This window comes from Salvelinus alpinus, chromosome 15 (assembly GCF_045679555.1).
Source record: "Salvelinus alpinus chromosome 15, SLU_Salpinus.1, whole genome shotgun sequence".
Lineage (NCBI taxonomy): Eukaryota > Metazoa > Chordata > Actinopteri > Salmoniformes > Salmonidae > Salvelinus > Salvelinus alpinus.
Window position 1 is genome coordinate 28018497 of NC_092100.1, and position 24552 is coordinate 28043048.

The 24552-nt window shown below is 47.8% G+C and overlaps 1 protein-coding gene across 4 annotated transcripts in view; it reads left to right on the top strand.

Moving 5' to 3' along the window:
• The window catches only part of LOC139539848 (zinc finger protein 423), a 161103-nt gene that overhangs the window by 11805 nt on the left and 124746 nt on the right, over positions 1 to 24552 (top strand). For all 4 annotated transcript variants that reach the window (XM_071343187.1, XM_071343185.1, XM_071343188.1 and 1 more), the window contains exons 2-3: positions 13509 to 13571; positions 23743 to 23949. In XM_071343187.1, the coding sequence (XP_071199288.1) occupies positions 13509 to 13571; positions 23743 to 23949 (270 nt within the window). The remainder of the gene's footprint in view (positions 1 to 13508; positions 13572 to 23742; positions 23950 to 24552) is intronic.

A 24552-nucleotide genomic window follows, 5' to 3' on the forward strand; every position in this document is an offset into this window, starting at 1 on the left:
TTTCCCTCTACATATGTGCATATGTCTCTCTGTGTGAATGTCTCTCCCTGTCTCTGTGCATGTCTTTATGAGTGTCGTCTGTCTCTATCTGTAGGTGCGTCTGAGCAGTAGGGTACAGTATTGTTTGGTGTTGGTGTAACTCTGTGCAGCACATCTATTCCTGGAGGGTCTCATGAGGGTCTCTAATCCAGAGAGGCCTTCCTCCTCCTCCTCCTCCTCCTAGGTCACCAGTCAAATGCTGCCTTTTTGGATGGGGAGCTAGTGGGGGGACAGGGACAGCATTTTCTCTTTCTTTGTCTCGTCCCCTTCTAATGGCACCATAGTGTAGCATTTGGAACGTGAATACTTCGTCGCTCCCCCAGTGGGTTCTGTTGTGAACCCGTGTCACATTCAATGACAGCGGGAGGCAGCCCTTGTGATTTAATCATGTCTGCTTTTGTCTTCACACGTTTTCCTATTCCTTTTTTCTACCCCCCTCTCCCTCCCTCCTTCATTCTCTCTTCCTCTCTCTCTGGTGTTTTATGTACATGCTGGAGGTATATTGAAACCATTTCGCCCTCTGCTCTGACAGTTGAGAAAAAAAACAAATTTGAAGATCGAGAGGCCCTTTAATCTTCTCTGTTGTCTGCTCCCTAACATGACGGAGACGTGTTTGTGTGAGTGCGTGTCAGGGTGCCTGAGTGTGTGTGTGTATAAATATAAAGTTGAGTGTGGCTCTCTCTTGGTGTTGAGAGGTGGATTTGTTGTTGGCTGATAAGCTCTTGGCGCTGTATCCAAGGAGGAGTGTGTGGATTCCTTAGCTGCCTGAGACAACGATGGAGCAGAAGGTACAGAATCAAAAGGAAGGGGGAGAGTTGACACTGCAACCAGGGCTTTCCTCAGGAAACGCCTGCTGACGAGAAGAGTGAGAAACACGTCACAGCATAGCCAGGAGTGTGACATGTGTACAAAGGGGACGTGTGTGTGTGTGAGAGAAATAAATACACGGGACCTATCCTGTGAGTGGAAACAACAGAATGGGCCTATCTAAAGGAAACCGTCTTCCATTTCCCTTTGGCCCTTTTCTCCCTTCCACTGAGTCACCAGTATCCCAGCTCTCACATGACCGTGGTTTCAGACCCTGTACTAACAGAGCGTGTTTAGTGCACTTGTGTGTTTGTCTCTGTTTAAACCAGTGAACAGAGTGATCAGAGCCTTCCCCACCTGACACCGCTCAGCTCCGCTGAGAGACCAGCCAGGTGGATCCTGTCCTGCTGTGGAACTCTGCTTTGTGGAGGAATGTAGTAGGCATTCTACTCCTCCATTGACTCTCTCTGAGAAGAAAAGGCATAGGCCTGTATCTGGCGATTTGTGTCTGGGGTTGGTTCTGCCAGTGCTCCTCTAGTTGTAGAGCTGGGCCTAAGGCGGAGTCTTGGCGTGGGTGCTGCTGCTTGCGTGCTCCAGGCTAGAGAGAGAAAGTGAGTGAGTGATCAAGCCAGGGAGACGGCCTGCTCTTCACAGAGCTCTGCTTGGCTCCAACTAGCCAGGTTCTCCCCAGGGCATCAGCCAAGACCTGCCTGAGGAAACAGAACCTAAAACCCCACAACCGCTGCTAGTAGCCATCTACCCACACTTCCATCCTCAGCTCTTCCACCCCTATCCTCACTTCCTCTCTCTCTACAGCTCTTTCCATTCTTGCTTGTCCTTCAGTCCTCCGGCATTCTCCAGCCTCTAGACCCATAAACCCTTACTCCTGTAGAGAAGGGGTGTAGGGGTACGCGAGGGGGGGGCTAGTGGGGGGTAGGGGGGAGCAGCTGGACGGCTCAGCAGGATTTTGGAGCCGCAATGTCCTCTGTGAGAGAGACAGAGCTGTGGGCCCCGTCAGGATTTGTGTTCTTTCTCTGTGCTATCTAAGCTCTCTGCTGTTTTCCCCCTTTACCCATTTGTGTTTTTTTGGCCAGTGGTGATGGTTTGTGTTTTTAGGGCTGTAGAGCAGTTCCAGTACTGATAAAAGAATTTGGTTAATCAGCTTCTGTCCCTGTCCCATGGTGGTGGCTTGGAGGACAGGCCATTGAAGTTAGAGCTCCGGACGGCTTGGGCTGCAGATTGGCATCACGCTTGGTCAGTGGTGGCACAGTGCCCCACAGACCAGAGGGACACTACAGCCAGCCAATGAGAGATCCTCTCTCAGCCCGCCCTTGCGCAGGGGAGCACCCTGGGAATTGCCATCCCTGCCATTGTGCCCATTTGATGGGGGTTTGGGGAGTAAGGAGAAGGTAGGGCTGACAATGTGGCCCTGCATGCGTTCTGTTGAAGCTGTCATACTGTGTTCAACCATGTTGGATCTTGCCTAGCCATCTTGTCTCAAGAGGACCCCAATGGAAATAAGTCCCAGACTTTATTTTGTTATCCTCCATGAATTTATCCATGTGCATGTATGGCTTTTTCAAATTTTACGCATGCTAGCGAAAACAAATGGTTGAATAATAAACTAAGCCATAGACTGCTGCATACATTTATGCAGCAGTCTATGGAACCACATACAGCCATGGGCTGCCCTCTACTCTCCCATCACTTTCATTAATGACATTAGCTCTGTAAATATTAGTTTTGAATGGCATGTTTTCTCAGTTATGACTTCATTGTTGTTGTCTTTCTGTTAGTGGTAAGTTGGTTTAGTCTTTCCCTGTGGAAGTCACAACGTGCCAGTGGCTGCTGTCCTTCTAGTCAAGACTACAATGATGTTCAGCTCTCTTCACTGGCAGAGGAATCCTCTTTTATTCCAGTTGTGTGTGTTTGTGTGTATCCGCACGATGCAGTGAGCCGCAAGAGTGAACACGGTCTAGCACCAAGCCCTAATCCCCCAACTGTGTATGTATGTTACAGGATGAGAGAGGGTGAGACAGGCAGAGTCAATAAGAGTTTCATGAGTGAATGTGTGTGTAGGAGAATGGGAGAGCATTTGTGTGTGTGTGTGTGTGTGTGTGTGTGTGTGTGTGTGTGTGTGTGTGTGTGTGTGTGTGTGTGTGTGTGTGTGTGTGTGTGTGTGTGTGTGTGTGTGTGTGTGTGTGTGTGTGTGTGTGTGTGTGTGTGTGTGTGTCTCAGATAAGGTGAGCAGGGCTGTGTGTGTGTGTCAGATTAGGTGAGCAGGGCTGTGTGTGTGTGTGTCAGATTAGGTGAGCAGGGCTGTGTGTGTGTGTGTGTGTCAGATTAGGTGAGCAGGGCTGTGTGTGTGTGTGTGTGTGTGTCAGATTAGGTGAGCAGGGCTGTGTGTGTGTGTGTGTGTGTGTCAGATTAGGTGAGCAGGGCTGTGTGTGTGTGTGTCAGATCAGGTGAGCAGGGCTGTGTGTGTGTGTGTGTGTGTGTGTGTGTGTGTGTGTGTGTGTGTGTGTGTGTGTGTGTGTGTCAGATCAGGTGAGCATGGCTGTGTGTGTGTGTCAGATTAGGTGAGCAGGGCTGTGTGTGTGTGTGTGTGTGTGTGTGTGTGTGTGTGTGTGTGTGTGTGTGTGTGTGTGTGTGTGTGTGTGTGTGTGTGTGTGTGTGTGTGTGTGTGTGTGTGTGTGTGTGTGTGTGTGTGTGTGTGTGTGTGTGTCAGATCAGGTGAGCAGGGGTGTGTGTGTGTGTGTGTGTGTGTGTCAGATCAGATGAGCAGGGCTGTGTGTGTGAGCAGATGTGTACAGTCAGTAGCATTGCTTGCTCCCTAGGGGGGTTTGGTCCATCACATGCAGACTGCACTGTGCATGTCCACATCATTCTCCCAGCTATTAAAAGCCATTAAGCCATGCAGAACAAGCCAGACTTTTATCTTTTATTAATTATCTTGAAACCCAAGCCCTGCCGTCTTTCCCTCTGCTATGTCTATGGAAAAACTATATCTATAGCTCAGTGCCGTGTGTGAGGACCAGTCGTACCGGACCATTATGTTTGAGAAGACACAAGTACACCATTAGTAAAAAGGACAGTAATCAGCCACACTAAATAGTCAGGCAGCCCTTAGATGTTAGTGTTCTGTCTGTCTTGGGTTTGTTCAGGTTGCATTCTACCAGTCTGACCTGGTATGTGAGTTGAAGAGAAGTCAACACCCAAATGCTTTTAAAAGAGAACAGAGAGAACTTTCATGTTTCTGTATTATGAGGAGGATGAGGAGGGAGGCACTCTCTTTTTCTCTCTGTCTGTTTTACATATTTATAGAGATGGAGCTCCACCTTATGTGTGGAGATGAAACTGCCATCATTCAGGTACAATGGGGTGGGGATTACAAATGGTATGTGTGTGTGTGTAGGTCTGTGGACAAGAGGCCTGATTGTGTGTGGACTGCGCCATAGCTGCTTGTTGCGATGCTGTGTAGTGTGGTGGGTATGTGCTGTGGTAAGTTGGTGCAGGGCCTGGGTGGTGGGCCTGTGAATCCAGTGAGCGTCCATGTTAATGAAGGGATCTGACGGAGGCTCTAGCAGGGCTCTGCTCTGGGCCGCAACAAACTCCTGCTTCCTGTCGGGTAGGCTCCCAAGGTGTTGCGCGCAGTTTTGTTCTTAAAGAAACACGCATACACATACTCTGGTACACACACACACTCACACACACTATCAAATGCATTGACATTCATACACTCACACATGCTCTGTACAACACACACACATCTGCAAATGGGGGGGCTGCTAATGGCTTCCAGTGGGAGAGGGGGAGAGCAGGGTTTTATCCCTTAAGTGTAGAAGACAATCAGACAGAATGGCCGGGGGCCAGCAGCAGGGCTGTGCGGCCCTCCTCTCCTGGCCAGGGGAGCAACTCCACACACATTAGGTATTCTGTGTCTACCTCTCCTGCAGACGGCTGCAGTGGAGCTGGGCCCAGGTGAGACCACTTGCTCTCTCTCTCCCTCTACCACTCTCTCTCCAGTGCTCTCTTTCTCTCCATCAATCTCTCTCTCTGCTGCGCTCTCTCTCTGGTTAGGTCTTGCAGCGCTCTCTCATATAGCTCCCACACTTACTGTTAGATTGTTCATTATCCGATCTGCATAATATAGCAGCCTTTTATCTCTCTCCATCCTGTCTTTCTGTCTATGTCTAGCACTATAGCACCGTACTCTGCAGTGTAGTAACAGAAGGACAAGGCTGCAGACTGAGGCTGCCTTACCTGCAGTCTCTTTGTTAATGAAAGGCCCTCCCCTGGGTAGACAGGAGCACAGTTGTGTGTTTCTCTGCTAGTGTGTGTGTTTGGGGTTGTATGAACAGGCTGTGGTAGGTTCTTTGTCTGATAGGGGGGTCTGGGTGTGTGCCCTGAGGTCCCTTGCACCCTGTTTGCTTTGTGTGGAGGTGCACATGCACCATTCCTTGGAAAAATAGAAGCTCTCATTTAGAAAAAGCACAATTAGAACACAACGCCCCCCCATGGGTACATGGTCTTGTAGAGTAAATTCACGCTTGCTGTTTGTGATGTCGTCGAGAGTGACTCATTTGATCTCTACCCTCGCGCTATTCGCTGCTATGCTGAATTCTGTGTTGCCGACAGCAACGCTGCCATAGCTACATAATGTTGCAGCTTAACACTGCTTAACAGGGCCCAGAAATGCAAATAGCAGCACGCACTCCAACCACCACAGCAGCAATTAACAGAAGAGGAATTTCAATAATATAGAAATAAATTGTATCAAGGATTGGGTTTGTGTGTTTGTGTGTGCCCCATGGGGGATCTGTGTTTTTTTCTTTTCCTCCCTCCTCTTAAATAAAAGTTTAACGAGAGCAGGAGGGAGAGGAGCCAGCCCCTGCAATGTTGCTAAACACAATGTGCTCTCTTTGGGAGCTAGGAGCTCGTTAACCCATCTGTACCTGCCTCACATACTCAGCTTAACATTCAACATACAGGTGTTTAGAGCGGGGAGGGGACTGTTGTAGTGGAACAGTCTGGAAGGAACCTGGTAGGAAGTTCTCATCAGCCTATACCAATACTGGGTACACCCAATCTAGAACTTAGGTTATGGTTTGTGGAAATGGTCCCAGTTGGTGAAAGAGGGGCTAAAACACACCTCAGTGGTGAGTTTCTGGTTGTTGAGTTATAGGTATCAGTTTCCCATTTCTCTCACAGCCTCGATGTGTGTTTTGGCAAAGGCTGGTCAGTGTGCATAGGAAACCGATGGTATCCAAGGTAACCAATTGAAACATGCTGGAGTCATTAAACCACCCGTTCCTCTCACAGGGCTGTTTTACTGTAGGTTAATGATGTCACAGAGTTTCTGAGGGAATTTAAAATCAGGGGAGGGACCTACTGTATAAAGTAATCTGTATATACTTCCCCTGCCTTACATTCTCTCTCTGCCTCTGTCTAGCAGTCTCCCCCTCCACTACTCTCCCACTCTCTCTACCTGCCGCTGGCTTCAGGGTTCACATGAACAGTGCTCGGTACTAGTGATGCACCGATATGACATTTTTGGCCGATACCGATATCCAATATTTTCCTTGCCAAAAAAACGATACCGATAACCGATATTAAACATTTTAGCTGCCTTTTAAGCATTCTAGGACAGTTAAATAGTTAACACACACACACATGGATGCAGCGGTCTAAGGCACTGCATCTCAGTGCAAGAGGCGTCACCACAGTCCCTGGTTTGAATCCAGGCTGTATCACATCCGTCCGTGATTGGGAGTCCCATAGGGTGGCGCACAATTGGCCCAGTGTCGTCCGGGTTAGGGTTTGGCTGGGGTAGGCCTTCATTGTAATTAAGAATTTGTTCTTAGCTGACTTGCCTAGTTAAATAAAGGTTACACACACACACCACACTGACCAAAAAGTTATTTTGTTGGAATTTACGTATGTTCCCATTACCAGCAAAACATTATCAAAACCTTTTTATTTCACTTACTTGCTGTGCTGTTTTGTTGTTCATTTGCTCAGTCGTTTCATTCACAACCAGGATTTCTATGGAACGCTGTTTGGGTCTTTGTGTGTCAAAAAAGAAACACGTCAAACAACACTATCTGACTTGTCAAATAAGCTTGTTGACCAATCAGGACCTGAATATGACTGCACGTCACATAATAATTTAACGCGTTCATACATTTTTACGTAGTTATTACACATTGATTACAGTATCACTCGTATTTTATATGTCACAGCGATTCATCGATACGTATGCTATGATGCTGGTAAAGTTGTCTCGTGCACCTACAGTGCTGGCCATAAAAAAAGCTTCCTAGCTCATGGATGCAAACAATGTTCTTCCCCAAAAAGATAGTAAAACGACATAATCTGTTTCAGTAGCTATAGTTAGCTAGCTAACTATATAGCTAGGTGTCATCTAAAATAACCCTAATTTATAAGACAGTTCTTACTTGATTAATGGTGGTCAGACCCATCTATGTGAAGCTAGCCACAATAAGTATTAGCCACAATAGTGGACTTTGCGGTTAGCCTTCAAAATAAAAGTATGTCATTGACAGTGATGCAAATTAATACAAATAGTAGAATTATGCCATAATTTAATAGATCACGCTAAACGAGGTTGGAATGTTATATAAAATCAATGAAAGACAATACTTTGTTAATTTGACAAAAATCTGTTGAATTCACACTGGATGTATTATACTTTAGAATTGCATTGGGGGCATACTTATTTCACTTACCTATAGATTGTGGATCAATGACATGGGGTATCAGTCTACTCCGTGACACCCAGATAACATTAGTGTCGTAGCTCTTATTGCGGGACTCTGTAACAACTGTGAATTGAGCCACATTTATTGTCAACCTATGTGTATTGAACACTATTCCCGAGGAAAACCAATAATGCGGGGATGTTTTGGAGTCTGATAACTCTGAGGACGTTGGGCAAAAAATATATTGAGTAGACTGATACCCCATTTCATTGATCCCCAATTCTTAGGTACAACTGTAATAGATCAATAAGCATGTCAATACACACAATAGGCTGACTGGGGTGGGGGGGGGGGGGGGGGTGATGATGTCACAGTCCTAGAACTACAACGCTAATATTTACGTAAACTCTTCACAGTTGTGTTCTGTGGGTGTCACCGAGTAGACTAATACCTTGTTTAACCTTGTTTAACCTTCAACCTTGTTTAACATTATCTAGTCTAAAAATGGCATTATTCCACTAATTGTAACCTTCTGCATCACTTTCAAAGAGGTACTTTTATTTTGAAGGCAAACCGCAAATTCCACTATTGTGCCTAATCCTTATTGTGGCTAGCTTCACAACACATAAGCTGGTGCCATCGAGCCTCACTAGCCAGATGAAGCTAGCTGGCTGCTTATAATGTTAGCTTTGGGCGACAGGGTTAAGTAGCTGGCTAGCTATTTATTTTCATAAACTGAAGTTCAATTTCAATAGGTGAACAACAAGTGGCTACCTAGCTCATACTTACTCACAAGGATTCCTAAATCATTGCTAAGAATAATGAAAATGACTGCAGTTTCTGCTGGTCATTGTTTTCAGGCTGGTTGTATTGGTGCTAGCTAGGTACCAAGCTAAAGCTAGCTAGCTTCCCCAGAAGTTGCGGTCAAACAAATAATGTTTTATTACCAACGTGGTATTGTTGTCACATTCTGACCTTAGTTCCTTTTTATGTCTTTATTTTAGTTGGTCAGGGCGTGAGTTGGGGTGGGCATTCTATGTTGTTTTTCTATGTTTTGTTCTGTTGTTATATTTCTATGTGTTTGGCCTAGTATGGTTCTCAATCAGAGGCAGGTGTCAGTCGTTGTCTCTGATTGGGAGCCATATTTAGGTAGCCTGTTTTCTATTGTGTTTTGTGGGTGGTTGTTTCCTGTGTTAGCGTTTGCACCATACGGGACTGTTTCGGTTGTTTGTTTGTACTTTTGTTAAGTGTTCTGTTGATTTATTAAATATCTCATTATGGACACTTACCACGCTGCACATTGGTCCGATCCTTGCTACTCCTCCTCAGACGAAGAGGAAATTCGTTACATTTGTAAACACATCGTTCATGGCCAGTGTTTGCTTGTTTGCAGACTTTTTTGTACAGCTTTGACAGTGCTACTGATAGTAGTGGTGGCGCTTAGCTTGCACGTGCAAATTCAGAACACACAACATTCTATAATAGAACTGTGTTATTTGACGTGTCAAATTACAAGCTTATTTAACGTGTGTTAGCAGTGACGCAGTTACGCCATTACTGTGTAATTCCGGTAGGGAAACAAATAGCGCACTTGGTAGTGTGTACTGGTGCTCGACCAGTCGGCGAAAGCCAACATCACCCACGACATAGAACGGTTGGTTGTCAAGGGCAATTAATTATTTTATCTTGGCGTTAATGGATTTCGCCTTAGTTGTCTCGCTGAACTGTTCTTACTCTTTCAAATAAATGCTCAACTTGTTGACTGCTCAATCCACACAGCAGATATTGTGGGCTAGGATAGGAATGCTGTGTTGCACATGTAGCTCTAAATTTTATGTGGCGTCATTACGTCATGTACCTACGTTATATAGGTATGCACGTCAGCTTGAAATTGGTTTTGCACATTGGCGTTAAACTAGACATCGGGCCGATACCGATGTTGGCAATTTTAGCTAATATCGGTCGATGCCGATATGTTCACCGATATATCGTGCATCCCTACTTGGTACACATGGGACGCAGACAGGAGGAAGTCTGGAAATGAAATAAATATATCCGCTCTGCTAGTGAAGACGAGCATTTCCCCACAGTTAAATCACGAATATGCTTTTATTACAATGGTGTTTTTATCTCTTTGTAATGACCGTTTTCTTTATCTTCCCCCTTCTTTTTCTGTCTGTTTCTCTTGCTTTGTTTGGCTGCCTGGTAATCGTGGTGTGAGGTCTGTCTCTATCCTCCACTGGCTCTTTTCAGAATGTGTTTCTGGGAGTATGGGGTTGGTATCGCCCAGGACCCATCGCTCCGGGAAACGTCTGTATCACGTCCTGTGGTCCACATCTGTGGGGCCAAGCCCCAGAACTGGCCTTACCCTGCACCCCTCCCTACCACTCTCTTACCCTGCCTCTCCATAGCAACAAGACTCAGTGTATGGCTGTTTGGTTGTATGATATCTTGTGTATGACTGTTTGGTTGTATGACAAGCTTGTAAAAATATGTTGGGTATTGAGTAGACTGATACCCCATTTAGTGTGAGTATCTGCATTGCCTCTGAACTCCACCCAATGACTGATTTATGCAATCTCTGTCACGCTCGTCGTGGGTGGAAGAAGAGGAGGACCAATGCGCAGCGTGGTAAGTGTCCATATTGTTTTAATAAGAATACTGAACAAAAACAATAAAACGACAAACGAACAGTCCTGTACGGTGAAGCAAAACACAGAACAGAAAACAATCACCCACAAAACACAATGAAAAACAGGCTACCCAAATATGGCTCCCAATCAGAGACAACGACTGACACCTGCCTCTGATTGAGAACCATACTAGGCCAAACACATAGAAAATTACCTACAGAACAAAACATAGAAAAACAACATAGAATGCCCACCCCAACTCTCGCCCTGACCAGACTAAAATAAAGACATAAAAAAGGAACTATGGTCAGAACGTGACAGTACCCCCCCCCCCCAAAGGTGCGGGCTCCGGCCACAACACCTGAACCTATAGGGGAGGGTCTGGGTGGGCATTTACCGCGGTGGCGGCTCTGGAGCGGGACGTGGAGCGGGACTCCACCATAGTCTCGGCCCACTTATATGGCACCTTAGGAGTAGCGACCCTCGCCACCAACTCCGGATTGAAGACCCTAGTAGAGGGCACCACTGGACTGAGGAGCGCCTCTGGACTGACGGGCGCCTCTGGACTGACGGGCGGCTCAGGCGGCTCCTGACTGAAGGGCAGCTCAGGCGGCTCCTGACTGAAGGGCGGCTCCTGACTGAAGGGCGGCTCCTGACTGACGGGCGGCTCAGGCGGCTCCTGACTGACGGGCGGCTCAGGTGGCTCAGGACAGACGGGCGGCTCAGGCGGCTCAGGACAGACGGGCGGCTCAGGACAGACGGGCGGCTCAGGACAGACGGGCGGCTCAGGACAGACGGGCGGCTCTGGCTTGGAGAGAGAACCTGGAGGGAGGAGATGGAGAGACAGCCTAGTGCGTGGGGCTGCCACAGGAACTACCAGGCTGGGGAGACCAACAGGAGGCCTGGTGCTTGGAGGAGGCACCGGAAGGACCGGGCTGTGGGGGAGCACTGGAGCTCTGGTGCCTACTACGTGCACCTCTCCCTTAGGCTCAATTCCCACATTTGCCCGGCACGAGCGGAGCGCAGGCATAGGACGCACTGCACCCTCCCAGTGACCCGGAGACACAGCACGCAGAGCTGACGCAGGATACCCTGGACCGAAACGGCGTACCTGAGACCAGACACGCTGAGCCGGCACAATACGCCCTGGCTGGATGCCCACACTCGCATGACACTTACGGGGGGCTGTCCTATAGCGCATCGGGCTATGGGCGCGTACTGGCGACACCGTGCACTTAACCGCATAACACGGTGCCTGACCAGTAACACGCTGCTTACAATAAGCACGAGGAGTGGGCTCAGGTCTCCAACCTGACTCTGCCCCCAAACAATAAAACGACAAACGAACAGTCCTGTACGGTGAAGCAAAACACAGAACAGAAAATAATCACCCACAAAACACAATGAAAAACAGGCTACCTAAATATGGCTCCCAATCAGAGACAACGACTGACACCTGCCTCTGATTGAGAACCATACTAGGCCAAACACATAGAAAATTACCTACAGAACAAAACATAGAAAAACAACATAGAATGCCCACCCCAAATCACGCCCTGACCAAACTAAAATAAAGACATAAAAAAGGAACTAAGGTCAGAACGTGACAATCTCAATAAGGTAAAAAAAACATTTAGTGAGAAATAATTCCAAGAAAGCCCAGACCGATCAATACATGTCTGTGTTATCTCCACAATCTAATTGAGGTTTTAAAGTGGTTAAGGATCCTGTCCGGTTCCCATCAGAGATGGATAGTTTTGCTGTATTACTCCCAGTACACTGTAGCTCTGTGTGGGAGGCTGGGGTCTGGTAGTGCTCCGAGCTTCACTGGTTTTAGCTTGGGAGCTGTGTGGAGAGTTGTGTGCGTGTACGGGGTTGTTGTGTGCTGTTGCCTGCAGGTTAACTGAGCACAGTAGTACTGGGTAGTTGTGTTTCTATAAAGCACCATCCCACCTTCTCTCCTCTACCCTGCTTTGCTCTCCTCTCTGCCTGACTACACTCCACTATTTCCCCTCTAATGAAGCGCTAAATGGAAGATGAGTGGAGCCCTGATTGGGTGTAATTTAGCAGTTTTCTTCCTCCACTGGGAAAGCAGTGTCTTCAGGAATTAACAATTCCACTGCAGGCTAGACCTATTTAAAGAAGACCTCAGGTCAACTTTCTCTAGACTTCTACAGTCGTTGGTATTGGATGGCTTGACAAATTATATACTTTCTGAAAACACCTCGAGCTCAGTACCAGTTCTCTAGGAGGATCTAAGAGCAGGGTGGGCCCATACCACAGTCCTAATGGGACCATGATCCTGATCCAGCCCATAGTTTCCCACAAACATGCCTGAAGAGTTATCTCTCCTCAGAAACACCCAGACAGGTAACTCTCTAACCTAGGATGGAAAAATAGAAACATGGCCTCTGAGTCTCCTGTACTATGGGAATACTCCATTAATGGTGAAAAGGTACTACTGAAAGACACTGTCGAGAGAGTGAGCTGCCAAATGGCAGCGCTTCAGCTTGAACAGAGTCCTGGCTACCTCAGGGAAGAGAATGAGAAGTAGAGAGGATGGGAGCGATGGAGAGAGATGTTATGGAGCAGAGTTGACCCCGGTCTTCCCAGGGTTTGGAAGCCTGCTGAGTTTTAGCTCTAGGCCATCAGCAACAAGGTCAGTCCTCTCGGATATTTGGAGTCTGGACTGGGCCTTCTGGCCTATACACTGGTCCCAGCACTGGAGCTCTGGATCGCACTCATGAAATGAACATGGGATGGTTGTAGAAAGGAAAACTGAGACTGTTGCCCTTGGCTTTGTAGGGGAGTATGAAATACAGTGTTAACTGGTCTGGTGAGGAGGTGAGGAGTCCACTCTGACCACCTCTGAGGAGGAGGGAGGGAGGGAGGGAGGAAGTCCTCATTGTGTCCTGACTACTGTCATTTCCTGTTTGTGTGCCAGCGGAGCTTCCTTCCTCTGCAGTGCCCAGGAAAACCTTCATCACACGTCCCTGTTCTGATCTGGTTGTTGTTGTTACATACAGTATATTTCACTTCTGAAATTAGTACACAAAACAAAACACAGAGAGCGCATTTACAGGCACACAGTCACCTCAGGGTAGACAGACAGACAGGGGAGCTTTGATGTTTTCTCCCACCCAACCACCCAGCTAATGAATGATTTGAACACTTACTTTGATGTCTACCTTTGTGTTTTTAAGGCATGGTCATATGTGGAGTCAGATCAACCAAATATTAAAAGGATTTAATCCTATAGATACTGTATGTATTTCTAAGCATCCTCTCTCTCTCTCTCTCTCTCTAGCGGTGGAAGAAGGCGAGTCGTCAGAGTTTGCAGGGAACTGGGATTCATCGTCCGCCCAAACAGGTATCCTCTTTGTTATTGGAAGTGTGCAGGCAGGCAGCTGTCAGGTCCGCCACACGGATTAGATTCTATACTGTATGTCACATTCCAACTCTCCCACCATACAACCCACTGAATAGGAATCTATAATATCAATTCCACATGGCCCATAATGTTCTGCTGGGAGGGAGCGCAGGGAGAGGGGAATGAAAGAGGGAGGTATGGAGCGAGGGAGAGAAAGCTTTTCACAAGACTCAGGAGGCTGATGTCCAGACCTGGCAGGCAGGGCTCTGGCGCTCCACTGGTCTCACATCCTGTTTGAGGTTTTGGTGGTAAAGTAGTTGCACTGAATCAACGTCCCTGTCCTCCCTCCTCCCAGCCTGCTCTCTCCAGCTATTCACATAGGGCCTACAGCACAGCAGTAAGATGGGTTCATGATGGGCCCAAATAGCTTCATGGTGAATGCAATCAAGATCATTTTGTTCAATTTAATTTAAGGGTCCCTTTGGTTAAAGCATGGCGCCCACTTCAATGGTTTGACATGCAGTGCAGATCCACAGTAGCACCCTACATGGAGTCATTGGTATGGCTGTGTCAGGGCCTACCTTGAGATAATGCCACAGATAAATGGTTCCATTTTACAGAACACTGTATGAGGATGGTGGCTGCTTTTGGTGATGGTGACATGTTGGCCCTACTCGACTCTGAATCACCCTGCAGTGTAACATTATGGAAGGGAATAGTACTTGTCTTATTGTAGATGTTCTATATCTAAACGGTACTCTCTCTCTCTCTCTCTCTCTCTCTCTCTGCTCTCCCTCACTCTGTCAGTTCTTCTGGGAGGGGAAATGGAAAGTGAGGCCCTGGGGTGTGATGACGTGCCCCCCCCCCCCAGACCCCAGCCCTATGCTAACCCCCCTCAGGGGCAGGGGTTGTTGCTGCTGCGGGGGTGCTGACTGAGGTCCTGGGTGGCTGGAAAGTGCTGTGTGTATGAGATGCAGCAGGAAGGGGAGTCCCAGTGCTCTCACTCTAGCTCTGCTCTCTTCCTCCCTGCTACTTCTCTTCACCTCTTCCCCACACACACACACGTTGTCTGTCTGTCTGTCTGTCTGTCTGTCTGTCTGTCTGTCTGTCTGTCTGTCTTTTAAATTCAATTTAAGGGCTTTATTGACATGGGAAACACATGTTTACATTGCCAAAGCAAGTGAAATAGATAATAAACCCCCAAAAATAAAGCAAAATAAACCCCCAAAAATTCACAGTAAACATTACACTCACAAAAGTTCAAAAATAATAGACATTTCAATTTCCTTTCTCTCTCGTTCTCTCTCTTTTCTCTATCACTTCTCTCCTGTGTGTGTTTGTGCTCCTGTGTTCAGGCTCAGGGGGGCTGCTCGCCATTTCTTATTTAAAAAGATAAAACATCTTCCTTCCCTTTATTCCCTAGGAGATGATGTCGACAAGGACACTGGCGGGCTTTTCTTGGTATTAAATTCAAATATTTTCCCCCTTCTCTGGAAAATGTGTGTTGAGTTTGGAAAGAGCAGCAGGGGGAGGCTGAGGGGGAGACCCAGGGAAGAGCCAAACAGCCCCACCCCCCTGCCTGCGTACCCCTAAGGACATCCAAAGGTCCCTTTGGTCCGTCCCACAGGGGTATTGGCCGGAGGTGCCTGCCCCCCCTCCACATCCATCCCTCCACCCCAGCCTCCTTGAGAGAGAAAAACAACCCGTCCCTCTCTGGCCCAGAGGGGAGAAAAGCAGAAAATGCAGAAAACGAGCCAGGTCTGACACTGGAGGGAGGAAGGGGGTGGAGAGGAAAGCAGGGAGAGGATGAGTGAGATGGACTGAGAGAGAGGGAGGGAAAGGGGGACAGAGGGTGAGTTTTTGGAGAGGGATACAGACGTTTGTCATTTCTGTGGGTTGAGGAGAAGGAGGAGGGGCCGTTAGTGGTGATGTTTGTAATAAGTGCCACCGGAGCTGTGAAGTTCAGCCTTGTTTTGCAGGCTTCCTGTTGGAAAGCCAGTCCTGCCTCACTGCGTGTGCTTAGATTTCACAGACACACACACACACACACACACACACACACACACACACACACACACACACACACACACACACACACACACACACACACACACACACACACACACACACACACACACACACACACACACACACACACACACACACACAGATAGGAAACACCAGGGTTACGCACATTCTACTGGCTGTCTTCTAGGCTGAATTTAGTGAGGCAAAGGTTTCTCTACAACCTCCCCTTACATACACAATCAAACAAACACACTGCACCCTGTCCATGTGGACTGTGATTCAGGGTGGAAAAAGGTATCTCATATCCCTGAGCATAGGGCCGATAAGGGACTGTAATGGAGCTGAATTTGATTTTATTCTCCTTCAGCCATTGGCTGGGTGTTGCATCAGCGACACCAATGAGAAGGGCTGTTTTTCCCGGCCCTGCTATTACACCACAGAGTTTCTAAACCCAGCGGCGCAACATCGTGAGGCTTCTGGGAACGCTTGCAAAACAGACCAGGCCGGGGTTTGGGATTTGGGAAGTCATTGAGAGAAGTGAAAAGTTCCTACTTAGTTTTACATTTTCAAGAAATCTAAAGGCACAACCTAGATTCGTAGTTAAACATGTTATTACGCCAACCTCGTCAAAAACATATTTATATCGAAGGAGGGCCTTTGATTTGGCGGCCTGCACAGGTGCAGTTCAGCGCAAGATGACCGTTAACAGGTTTCTGTGCATGAGCTCAGCTAGCCAACGTCGCCATGGCATCACCTACAAGTGTGATCAGGGATTTTCTATTGGAGAAGCAGTTTTTGCCTATATTCATACTGTACTGTCTTTTGATTACACAATTGGGCTGTGGGTGTTGTCTGTGACCTCACTATTGAACCTCCACAGTATGGTGTCATCGCTACAGGAACAGTATGGTGTCATCGCTATAGGAACACTATGGTGTCATCGCTACAAGAACACTATGGTGTCATCGCTACAAGAACAGTATGGTGTCATCGCTATAGGAACAGTATGGTGTCATCGCTACAAAAACACTATGGTGTCATTGCTACAAGAACAGTATGGTGTCATCGCTATAGGAACAGTATGGTGTCATCGCTACAAGAACAGTATGGTGTCATCGCTATAGGAACAGTATGGTGTCATCGCTACAAGAACAGTATGGTGTCATTGCTACAAGAACAGTATGGTGTCATCGCTATAGGAACAGTATGGTGTCATCGCTACAAGAACACTATGGTGTCATCGCTACAAGAACACTATGGTGTCATCGCTACAAGAACAGTATGGTGTCATCGCTACAAGAACAGTATGGTGTCATCGCTACAAGAACAGTATGGTGTCATTGCTACAGGAACAGTATGGTGTCATTGCTACAGGAACAGTATGGTGTCATCGCTACAAGAACAGTATGGTGTCATCGCTACAGGAACAGTATGGTGTCATCGTTACAGGAACAGTATGGTGTCATCGCTACAGGAACAGCATGGTGTCATCGCTATTGGAACAGTATGGTGTCATCGTTACAGGAACAGTATGGTGTCATCGCTACAGGAACAGTATGGTGTCATCGCTATAGGAACAGTATGGTGTCATCGCTACAGGAACAGTATGGTGTCATCGCTACAGGAACAGTATGGTGTCATCGCTACAGGAACAGTATGGTGTCATCGCTACAGGAACAGCATGGTGTCATCGCTATTGGAACAATATGGTGTCATCGCTACAGGAACCGTATGGTGTCATCGCTATTGGAACAGTATGGTGTCATCGCTATTGGAACAGTATGGTGTCATCGCTACAGGAACAGTATGGTGTCATCGCTACAGGAACAGCATGGTGTCATCGCTACAGGAACACTATGGTGTCATCGCTACAGGAACAGTATGGTGTCATCGCTATTGGAACAGTATGGTGTCATCGCTATTGGAACAGTATGGTGTCATCGCTACAGGAACAGTATGGTGTCATCGCTACAGGAACAGTATGGTGTCATCGCTACAGGAACAGTATGGTGTCATCGCTACAGGAACAGCATGGTGTCATCGCTATTGGAACAATATGGTGTCATCGCTACAGGAACCGTATGGTGTCATCGCTATAGGAACCGTATGGTGTCATCGCTATAGGAACACTATGGTGTTATCGCTATAGGAAAAGTATGATGTAAGGCGACGACAAGAAAACAGTTTTAATGTGTGAAGTAGAGGTACGTGTGTGTTTGTGTGTGTGTGTGTGTGTGTGTGTGAGCGCGAAGCCACAGGCTGGAACAGGTGATGGCATTGGTGAGCAGCTGTCAGGCTGTTTGTGTGATTTAATTTGCTCTCTTCCTTCCATGACGCCTCTTGGTTTTCATCATCCTCTCTGGGTGAAGGCGATGGTGTTGGGTGCTGTGCTCCCCTGCCTCCCTGCCTCTCTGGGGGGGGTGGGGGTTTGGGTAGAAACACAATCTGAGCCTGGTACACAGCCTCTGCTGGCTCCCTGGGGGGCACCCTTATTGTGAAAACACAGTAGCCAGAGGACAGTGGAGCTGTGGAGAGAGGCCTGCTTTAAATAGGTCCCCCTGTTTACTGGGAGAAGGAGAGGGCTCCCCAGAGAGACAGAGAGAGGCAATGCGGCCGCATCCAGCTGCACCTGCTCAGTGACCTTTTGTTAGTACCCATACTGTATGCACCTGACAGCGTACGTGAAGCCTATAGGCCTGTTCAGGAGGTTTACAGATCCACACAACATTGTACAAATTAACTTTTCTCACGCTGTAAAACCAGTAAACCTTCCACAACGATTAGAGGTCGCTTTTTAAAGTGCACAAGGTGTTACGTGTTTTCCTTTACGGTGAGAGTCACTTGCCTTGGGCACGCTGAATGTCCCTAACAAAAACATGTTGTTTTCACTCAGGAAATAGTCCTGACATTCTTTTTGAAAGAATTTACCAGGCAGAGTGAATACAATGGTATGCACCTCAAACTTAATTCAGAATATCCCATAATATCTATCTGTTATTGCCATCTATCCTCTGTAGCCTTCCTGACTCATGCTCTCAGTAAAGTGGAGCATTCCTACTGAATCTCCTCTCAAACATACTCCAGCTAGAGCTATTTGCAGCCAATCCATGTTATACTTCGCTTGGCTGCCTCCGGTTGGTTTGAAGGTGTGTGTGTATAAGTGTGTGTGCTGTAGAGAGTTGAAAGGCAGCCTTGTACTCTAGTTGTTTTTTATAAAAACACTGGACTGGTGGAACTTGGAGCTCGTATTTTTCCAGCTCCCAGGCTGCAGGCTGGGCAGGGATGGCAGTGTGGTGGTGTTCCGGCCATGTTTGGCTGACCCAGGGCCAGGTCTCCTGCAGATTTACGCCTCTCTCAGCGCGATCGTGTCCCAAACAGGCCTCCATCTTGGCTCTCAGCAACGCTCCAACATCTAGATCTGACTCAGGAGGGGGTTCTGTGCTAAAACCGCTAGGCCCATACAGTTTCTCGCTCGCTCTGGGTCACTGAGGACTCCATTAAAGTGACTGTGTATTCCCCTTCCGTTTGCTGTTTGCCTGTGTTCTCCCTCTGTGTATTACGGTACTTCCATTGCGTGCCCACTGTACTGTGTGAGTAATAGGATACTGCCTCCAGAGGTCAGGGCAGAGCAGAAGGCTGGGGCTGGATCTAGCCAGGGGGATCGTAACAAGTTTCACTTTAAATGTCAAAAATCAAAAGGCACAGTTGGTTTTGGTTCTGAGCAGGTTGAGTGGAGGGGAGGGAGCATCTATGAAAAATTACCAACCATTTGACTTATATTCTAGTTGGTATTTTTTCCAAAGTAGTGAGAATAGATTGCTTTATGTGCCCACTAATTCACCCCCCTCATTGTAACTCTAGGATGGTGATAGCTGGACTCTGGTGGTGGAGTGAAAGAGATGGGGAGAGAAAATGAAGAAGACCGAAAGAGACTCTTGGTCATTGCCGTTGCCTTTGTCTTGTGGTGTCTCCCCCGTCGCATGCCTGGCGGTGTCCATTAAGCCCACATCGCTCAGCACCTAATTATTTCCCAGATCTCATGTTGGAGCTTTGCACCGTTAAAACAGGGGGACAAAAAACATATCAACCTAACGAGCGGTAATTAGCGGGTCCCAGCAAGGCGGGGCTCTCCTCGGCAACACCACTGCTCTATGGATTCTGTTAATTCACTTCTCTTCATCTAATTACCCCACACAAACATGTCTGTTAGAGGGAGAGAGAGAGAGAGAGAGAGAGATGGGCATTATCTGCAAGCATTAGACACCATCCTCCCTCTCATAAACACACACACACACACAAAATATAGTTTTTTTTCGCAAGTGTGTATTTGTGGATGTGTGTGTTTGGGTGCACGTTTTGTGAGTATCTTAATGTATCTTAATGTGTGTTTATAATATTACAATAATTTCATGGGTGCTTATATTTGTCCTATTTCACACATGTAGTGTGAAATGGAAATGTTTTTTGGGGTATCCCACTCTCCCTGAGACCCTCAGAGTGGGGTCACAGCCTGCGTCTGCCATTATCAACGGCTACCCTGGAAGAAGTGCCGTGCTCAAGGGCACATTGGCAGGTTTTTCACATTGGCAGCTCTGGGATTCGAACTAGAAACCATTTGGTTACTGGCCCAACGCTCTACCTGCCGTGTGTGTGTGTGTGTGTGTGTGTGTGTGTGTGTGTGTGTGTGTGTGTGTGTGTGTGTGTGTGTGTGTGTGTGTGTGTGTGTGTGTGTGTGTGTGTGTGTGTTTATCTGACTGTGCTTGTGAGTGTATGATAGTATGTGTTTTTGTGAGGGAGTGTGTGCGTTTGTGTCTGTTTTGGTCGGCCTCTTGGCGTGGGGACAGTCTGTGACTCAGAGATAATGGCACTCTGCAGAGTGGGGGACCGGAGCTCCAGCTGGCACAGGGAGACGTGACGTGTGCTGCTGGGACTGTTGCTGCCTGCCACACAGATCCTGCCTGTGTCCCTAACGTTCCCCCAACACCCCCCCCCCCCCCCCCCCCCCCACCTCTGGGAGCCCCAGGCCCTCATTAAGTGTTCCTACTCTGGACGGGAGACTGGGGAGGGGGTGCAGCTAGGAGTGGACTGTAAATTAGTGGTAAAACTAACATATGCAAGCAAAAGTAGAGAGAGGGCAATAGAGACCGGAATAGAGAGAGGAATAGAGACCGGAATAGAGACCGGGATAGAGACCGGAATAGAGAGAGGAATAGAGACCGGAATAGAGAGAGGAATAGAGACCGGAATAGAGAGAGGAGTATTGAAGAAGGTAATGGGTTCAGCTGAAACTGTCTTCATGAGACCACCAATGAGTTATCCGGTAGGTGTTTTTATTGTTTTGAACCATGTTTGGTTCCAGGTAGAACCCTTTTGGGTTCCATGTAGAACCCTCTCTGGAAAGGGTTTCTACATGGAACCCAAAAAGGTTCTACCTTGAACCAAAAGGGTTTTACATGGAACCAGAAATGGTTTTTCAAAGGGCTATGCTATGGGGATAACCGAAGAACCCTTTTAGGTTCTAGATAGCACCTTTTTTTCTAAGAGTGTTATTGACCTCACACATGCATGCACTTTTTGTTTGCTACATGAAATCTAGGAACACTGCTGTTTATTAGTGGCAGAGGAAAACTGAACCTTAGCAGTGCTGTCGTTGCATAAAATATTGGCGGAGCGCTGTGCATATTTAGCTCTCCAACCTATCAGACAGGTAGGAAGAAAGTAGGCTTTCTGGGTGAGAAATATGGGCTCTAAGAATATACCTGGGGGCATAAAGAGGCCTTGTTCTTCTGAATGGTCCTTTAGAAATCATTCATTCCCTTGGACACCACTTCCAACGTAAGCCCTCATTTCATTTCGGTTTCCTCCCCTCAAATTGAATTATATGTTTGAAAACACTCTCAAACGACTCTGCAGAGCCTTATTAGTAATGACCTCAGCACACATTACGGCACATCTAGTTCTTTGTGTGTACGTGTGTGGCTGTAAGCATGTGCATGCTGACTGTGGTTGGGTGATTTTGTAGTGTATTTTTTGTCTTTGCCTCTGAGGGCAGTGTTGCTGTATGGATGATAACGTTAGACTATAGCTGCTCTGTATATTCATGGTGCCAAAGTTTGTCTTCACGTCTGTGTTTGTAGTGTAGCTATAAACCCCTGCCATCCATTGTGACTCATATTCCAGTTGTGTGGTCTAAACCAGGTAGAGAAACCAGCTCTCTTTGTTTACGTCAACTGGTATGTCACCTCTTCTGAAAATGAATCTCCTCCAATCAGGACCATTATCCTGCAGCGACATACACACACATATGTACATGTACACACACACACCACCACCACCAAATTCCCCCACCTGCTCCCACAAGCCTCCCTCGCGTCTTCTCTCCTCCCTCCAGATAAATAGTGGCTCTGCGTTTATCAGGGCCACTGCTTGAGCTGCAGTGGTTACAGCTGGGGCGCGCGCCACAGCCGTATCAATCTTCCCCAGTAGCAGGCACATCCAGGGAGGCCTAATGATGGAGGCAGCAGCACTGTGTAGCAGGCCTCTAAATGAAGTGTGCGCCGGACCCCCTCCTGAGACCCCCTCCTCCCTCAGAGATTGGAAACACTTACTGGAGGGGAGGGGGGATGCTGCAGAGCGGGGGTGATGGGGGGCTGGGGAGGGCGTGCTGGATGACATGGGGCGCCCCCCTACACCAAACACCCTCCCAACCGTGCCAGGCACTCTCATCCTCTCCTCTTCCTCCTGCCGAGCCCCATCCATCTCCCTGAGCCCTGTGGAGTAGAGGGAAGGAGAAGGGGCAGAGCAAGGTCCCGTCTGGCTCCTCCCTCGTTGTCATGGTAGCAGGTTGTGCTGGCATGTACTGGAGTTGACAGTAGCCATACCTCTGGCATGAGGGCACCTGGGGGAATGAGGGTTTGTGTGTGTTTGTGTTTGTGTTTTTATTGTTTGATTGTGAAATCATTTGCGTGTGTTTGACTGCTAATATGAAATATTGTTTATTTAAGGTGCATGTCAATGAACATGTGGGTATGTTTATGTCTAGATGTGTAGTCTGTGTGTAAGGCGCCTGTGTCTTTGTAACAGCAGTGTAGGACTGTGTCCATGTAGCGGCAGTTAGGTGCTACTCTCCTCCCTGTCCAGACGGTGCTTTCACCACTGGACAGATGGCCGTAACCCTCCCTCCCCCTCCTCTCCCCCTAAACGCCCATCTATCCCTCCATCCACCCTCCACACCTCTCCCCGAGAGGACGAGTGTGGAATTGGATCCAGACCAGACCCCCACATCTCTCTCTCTCCCCAACACCACCTACCTAACACCTAGGCTGTGCTGTGGGGCTTCAGTGTGGGGCTGCAGTTGGCTGGGGCCAGGCCTAACCCACCCATGGGTCAGAGCCCATTACCAGAAGCAGAGTGGCGGGCAGAGTGCTGGGCAGTGGGCACTGCCAAATTAGAGCTGATCAGAGCTGTGGAGCGCAGGAATGGCCTCCTCCTACTCTCCTCTGATTGCACAAGTCCACCATGATTAGAGAGGATGTGGAGCCTTAGGGAGCCAGCCAGCAAAACCACACTCACTCCCTCTTTCCCTTTACCTCCCTCCTCTTCTATACTCACGTTCCCCTCTTTCTTTCTCTCAATCCCTCTCTCGCTCTCTTTCCCCCCCTCCCTCTCCCCATCCCCTTCTCCCTCCCTCCTCAGTCTTCAGTGCAGTCCTTTTGGAACAGAGCGTTTAATGTGATGATATGGTGTGAAAATGGAGCCACAATGGTGGAGGAAGGATTGCGGAGGCAGATTTTACCACTGGTTCTCCTCAGTCCTCACTGTATGCCATGAGTGGCAGTGTGGGCACATAGGCTGTCATGAGCTTTGTCCCTCCAGAGTCCTGAGTCCTCGTACCTCCTTCAGATGCCACCTCACATAGACCCTCTATTAGAAAGCGCACACACAGATAATGTGAGCAAGGTCATCTTTAGTATGAGATGGACCTGAAATAATGTTTGTCCGGGTCAATTCCTGGTACAAATTGACTCAATCAAAAACTAATCTGATTCTATTACCTCAGATGGTTCTGCAGTAGATCAGTAGTTCCAGCTGTCTGTGTTCTATGCTGATACTCAGTGTCTCTCTCTCTGCGTTGTTGTCCTAGATGTCCCTGCTGTAGCAGACCGAGAGGCGGAGAGGAAGGAGCGGCGTGCAGCCCTGGAGGACGGCGACCATAGTGTCACCAGCCATGACGATCGCATTGGGGACGATGACCTGGACGATGAGTCCATCTTCACCTGCGATAACTGCCAGCAGGACTTTGAGTGTCTGGCCGAGCTGACTGACCACCGCACCAACCACTGCCCTGCAGGTAAGACATTATACACACATTGAAATGAATCTACCACCCTGCAGGTAAGACATTATACAAACATTGAAATAAGTCCACCACCCTGCAGGTAAGACATTATACAAACATTGAAATAAGTCCACCACCCTGCAGGTAAGACATTATACACACATTGAAATAAGTCCACCACCGTGCATGTAAGACATTATACAAACATTGAAATAAGTCCACCACCCTGCAGGTAAGACATTATACAAACATTGAAATTAATCTACCACCCTGCAGGTAAGACATTATACAAACATTGAAATAAATCCACCACCCTGCAGGTAAGAGATCCACAGGGTGGGCTACATCTATAAATACAGGGTGGGTTACATCTACAAACACAGGGTGGGCTACATCTACAAACACAGGGTGGGCTACATCTACAAACACAGGGTGGGCTACATCTATAAATACAGGGTGGGTTACATCTACAAACACAGGGTGGGCTACATCTACAAACACAGGGTGGGCTACATCTACAAACACAGGGTGGGCTACATCTACAAACACAGGGTGGGCTACATCTACAAACACAGGGTGGGCTACATCTACAAACACAGGGTGTGCTACATCTAT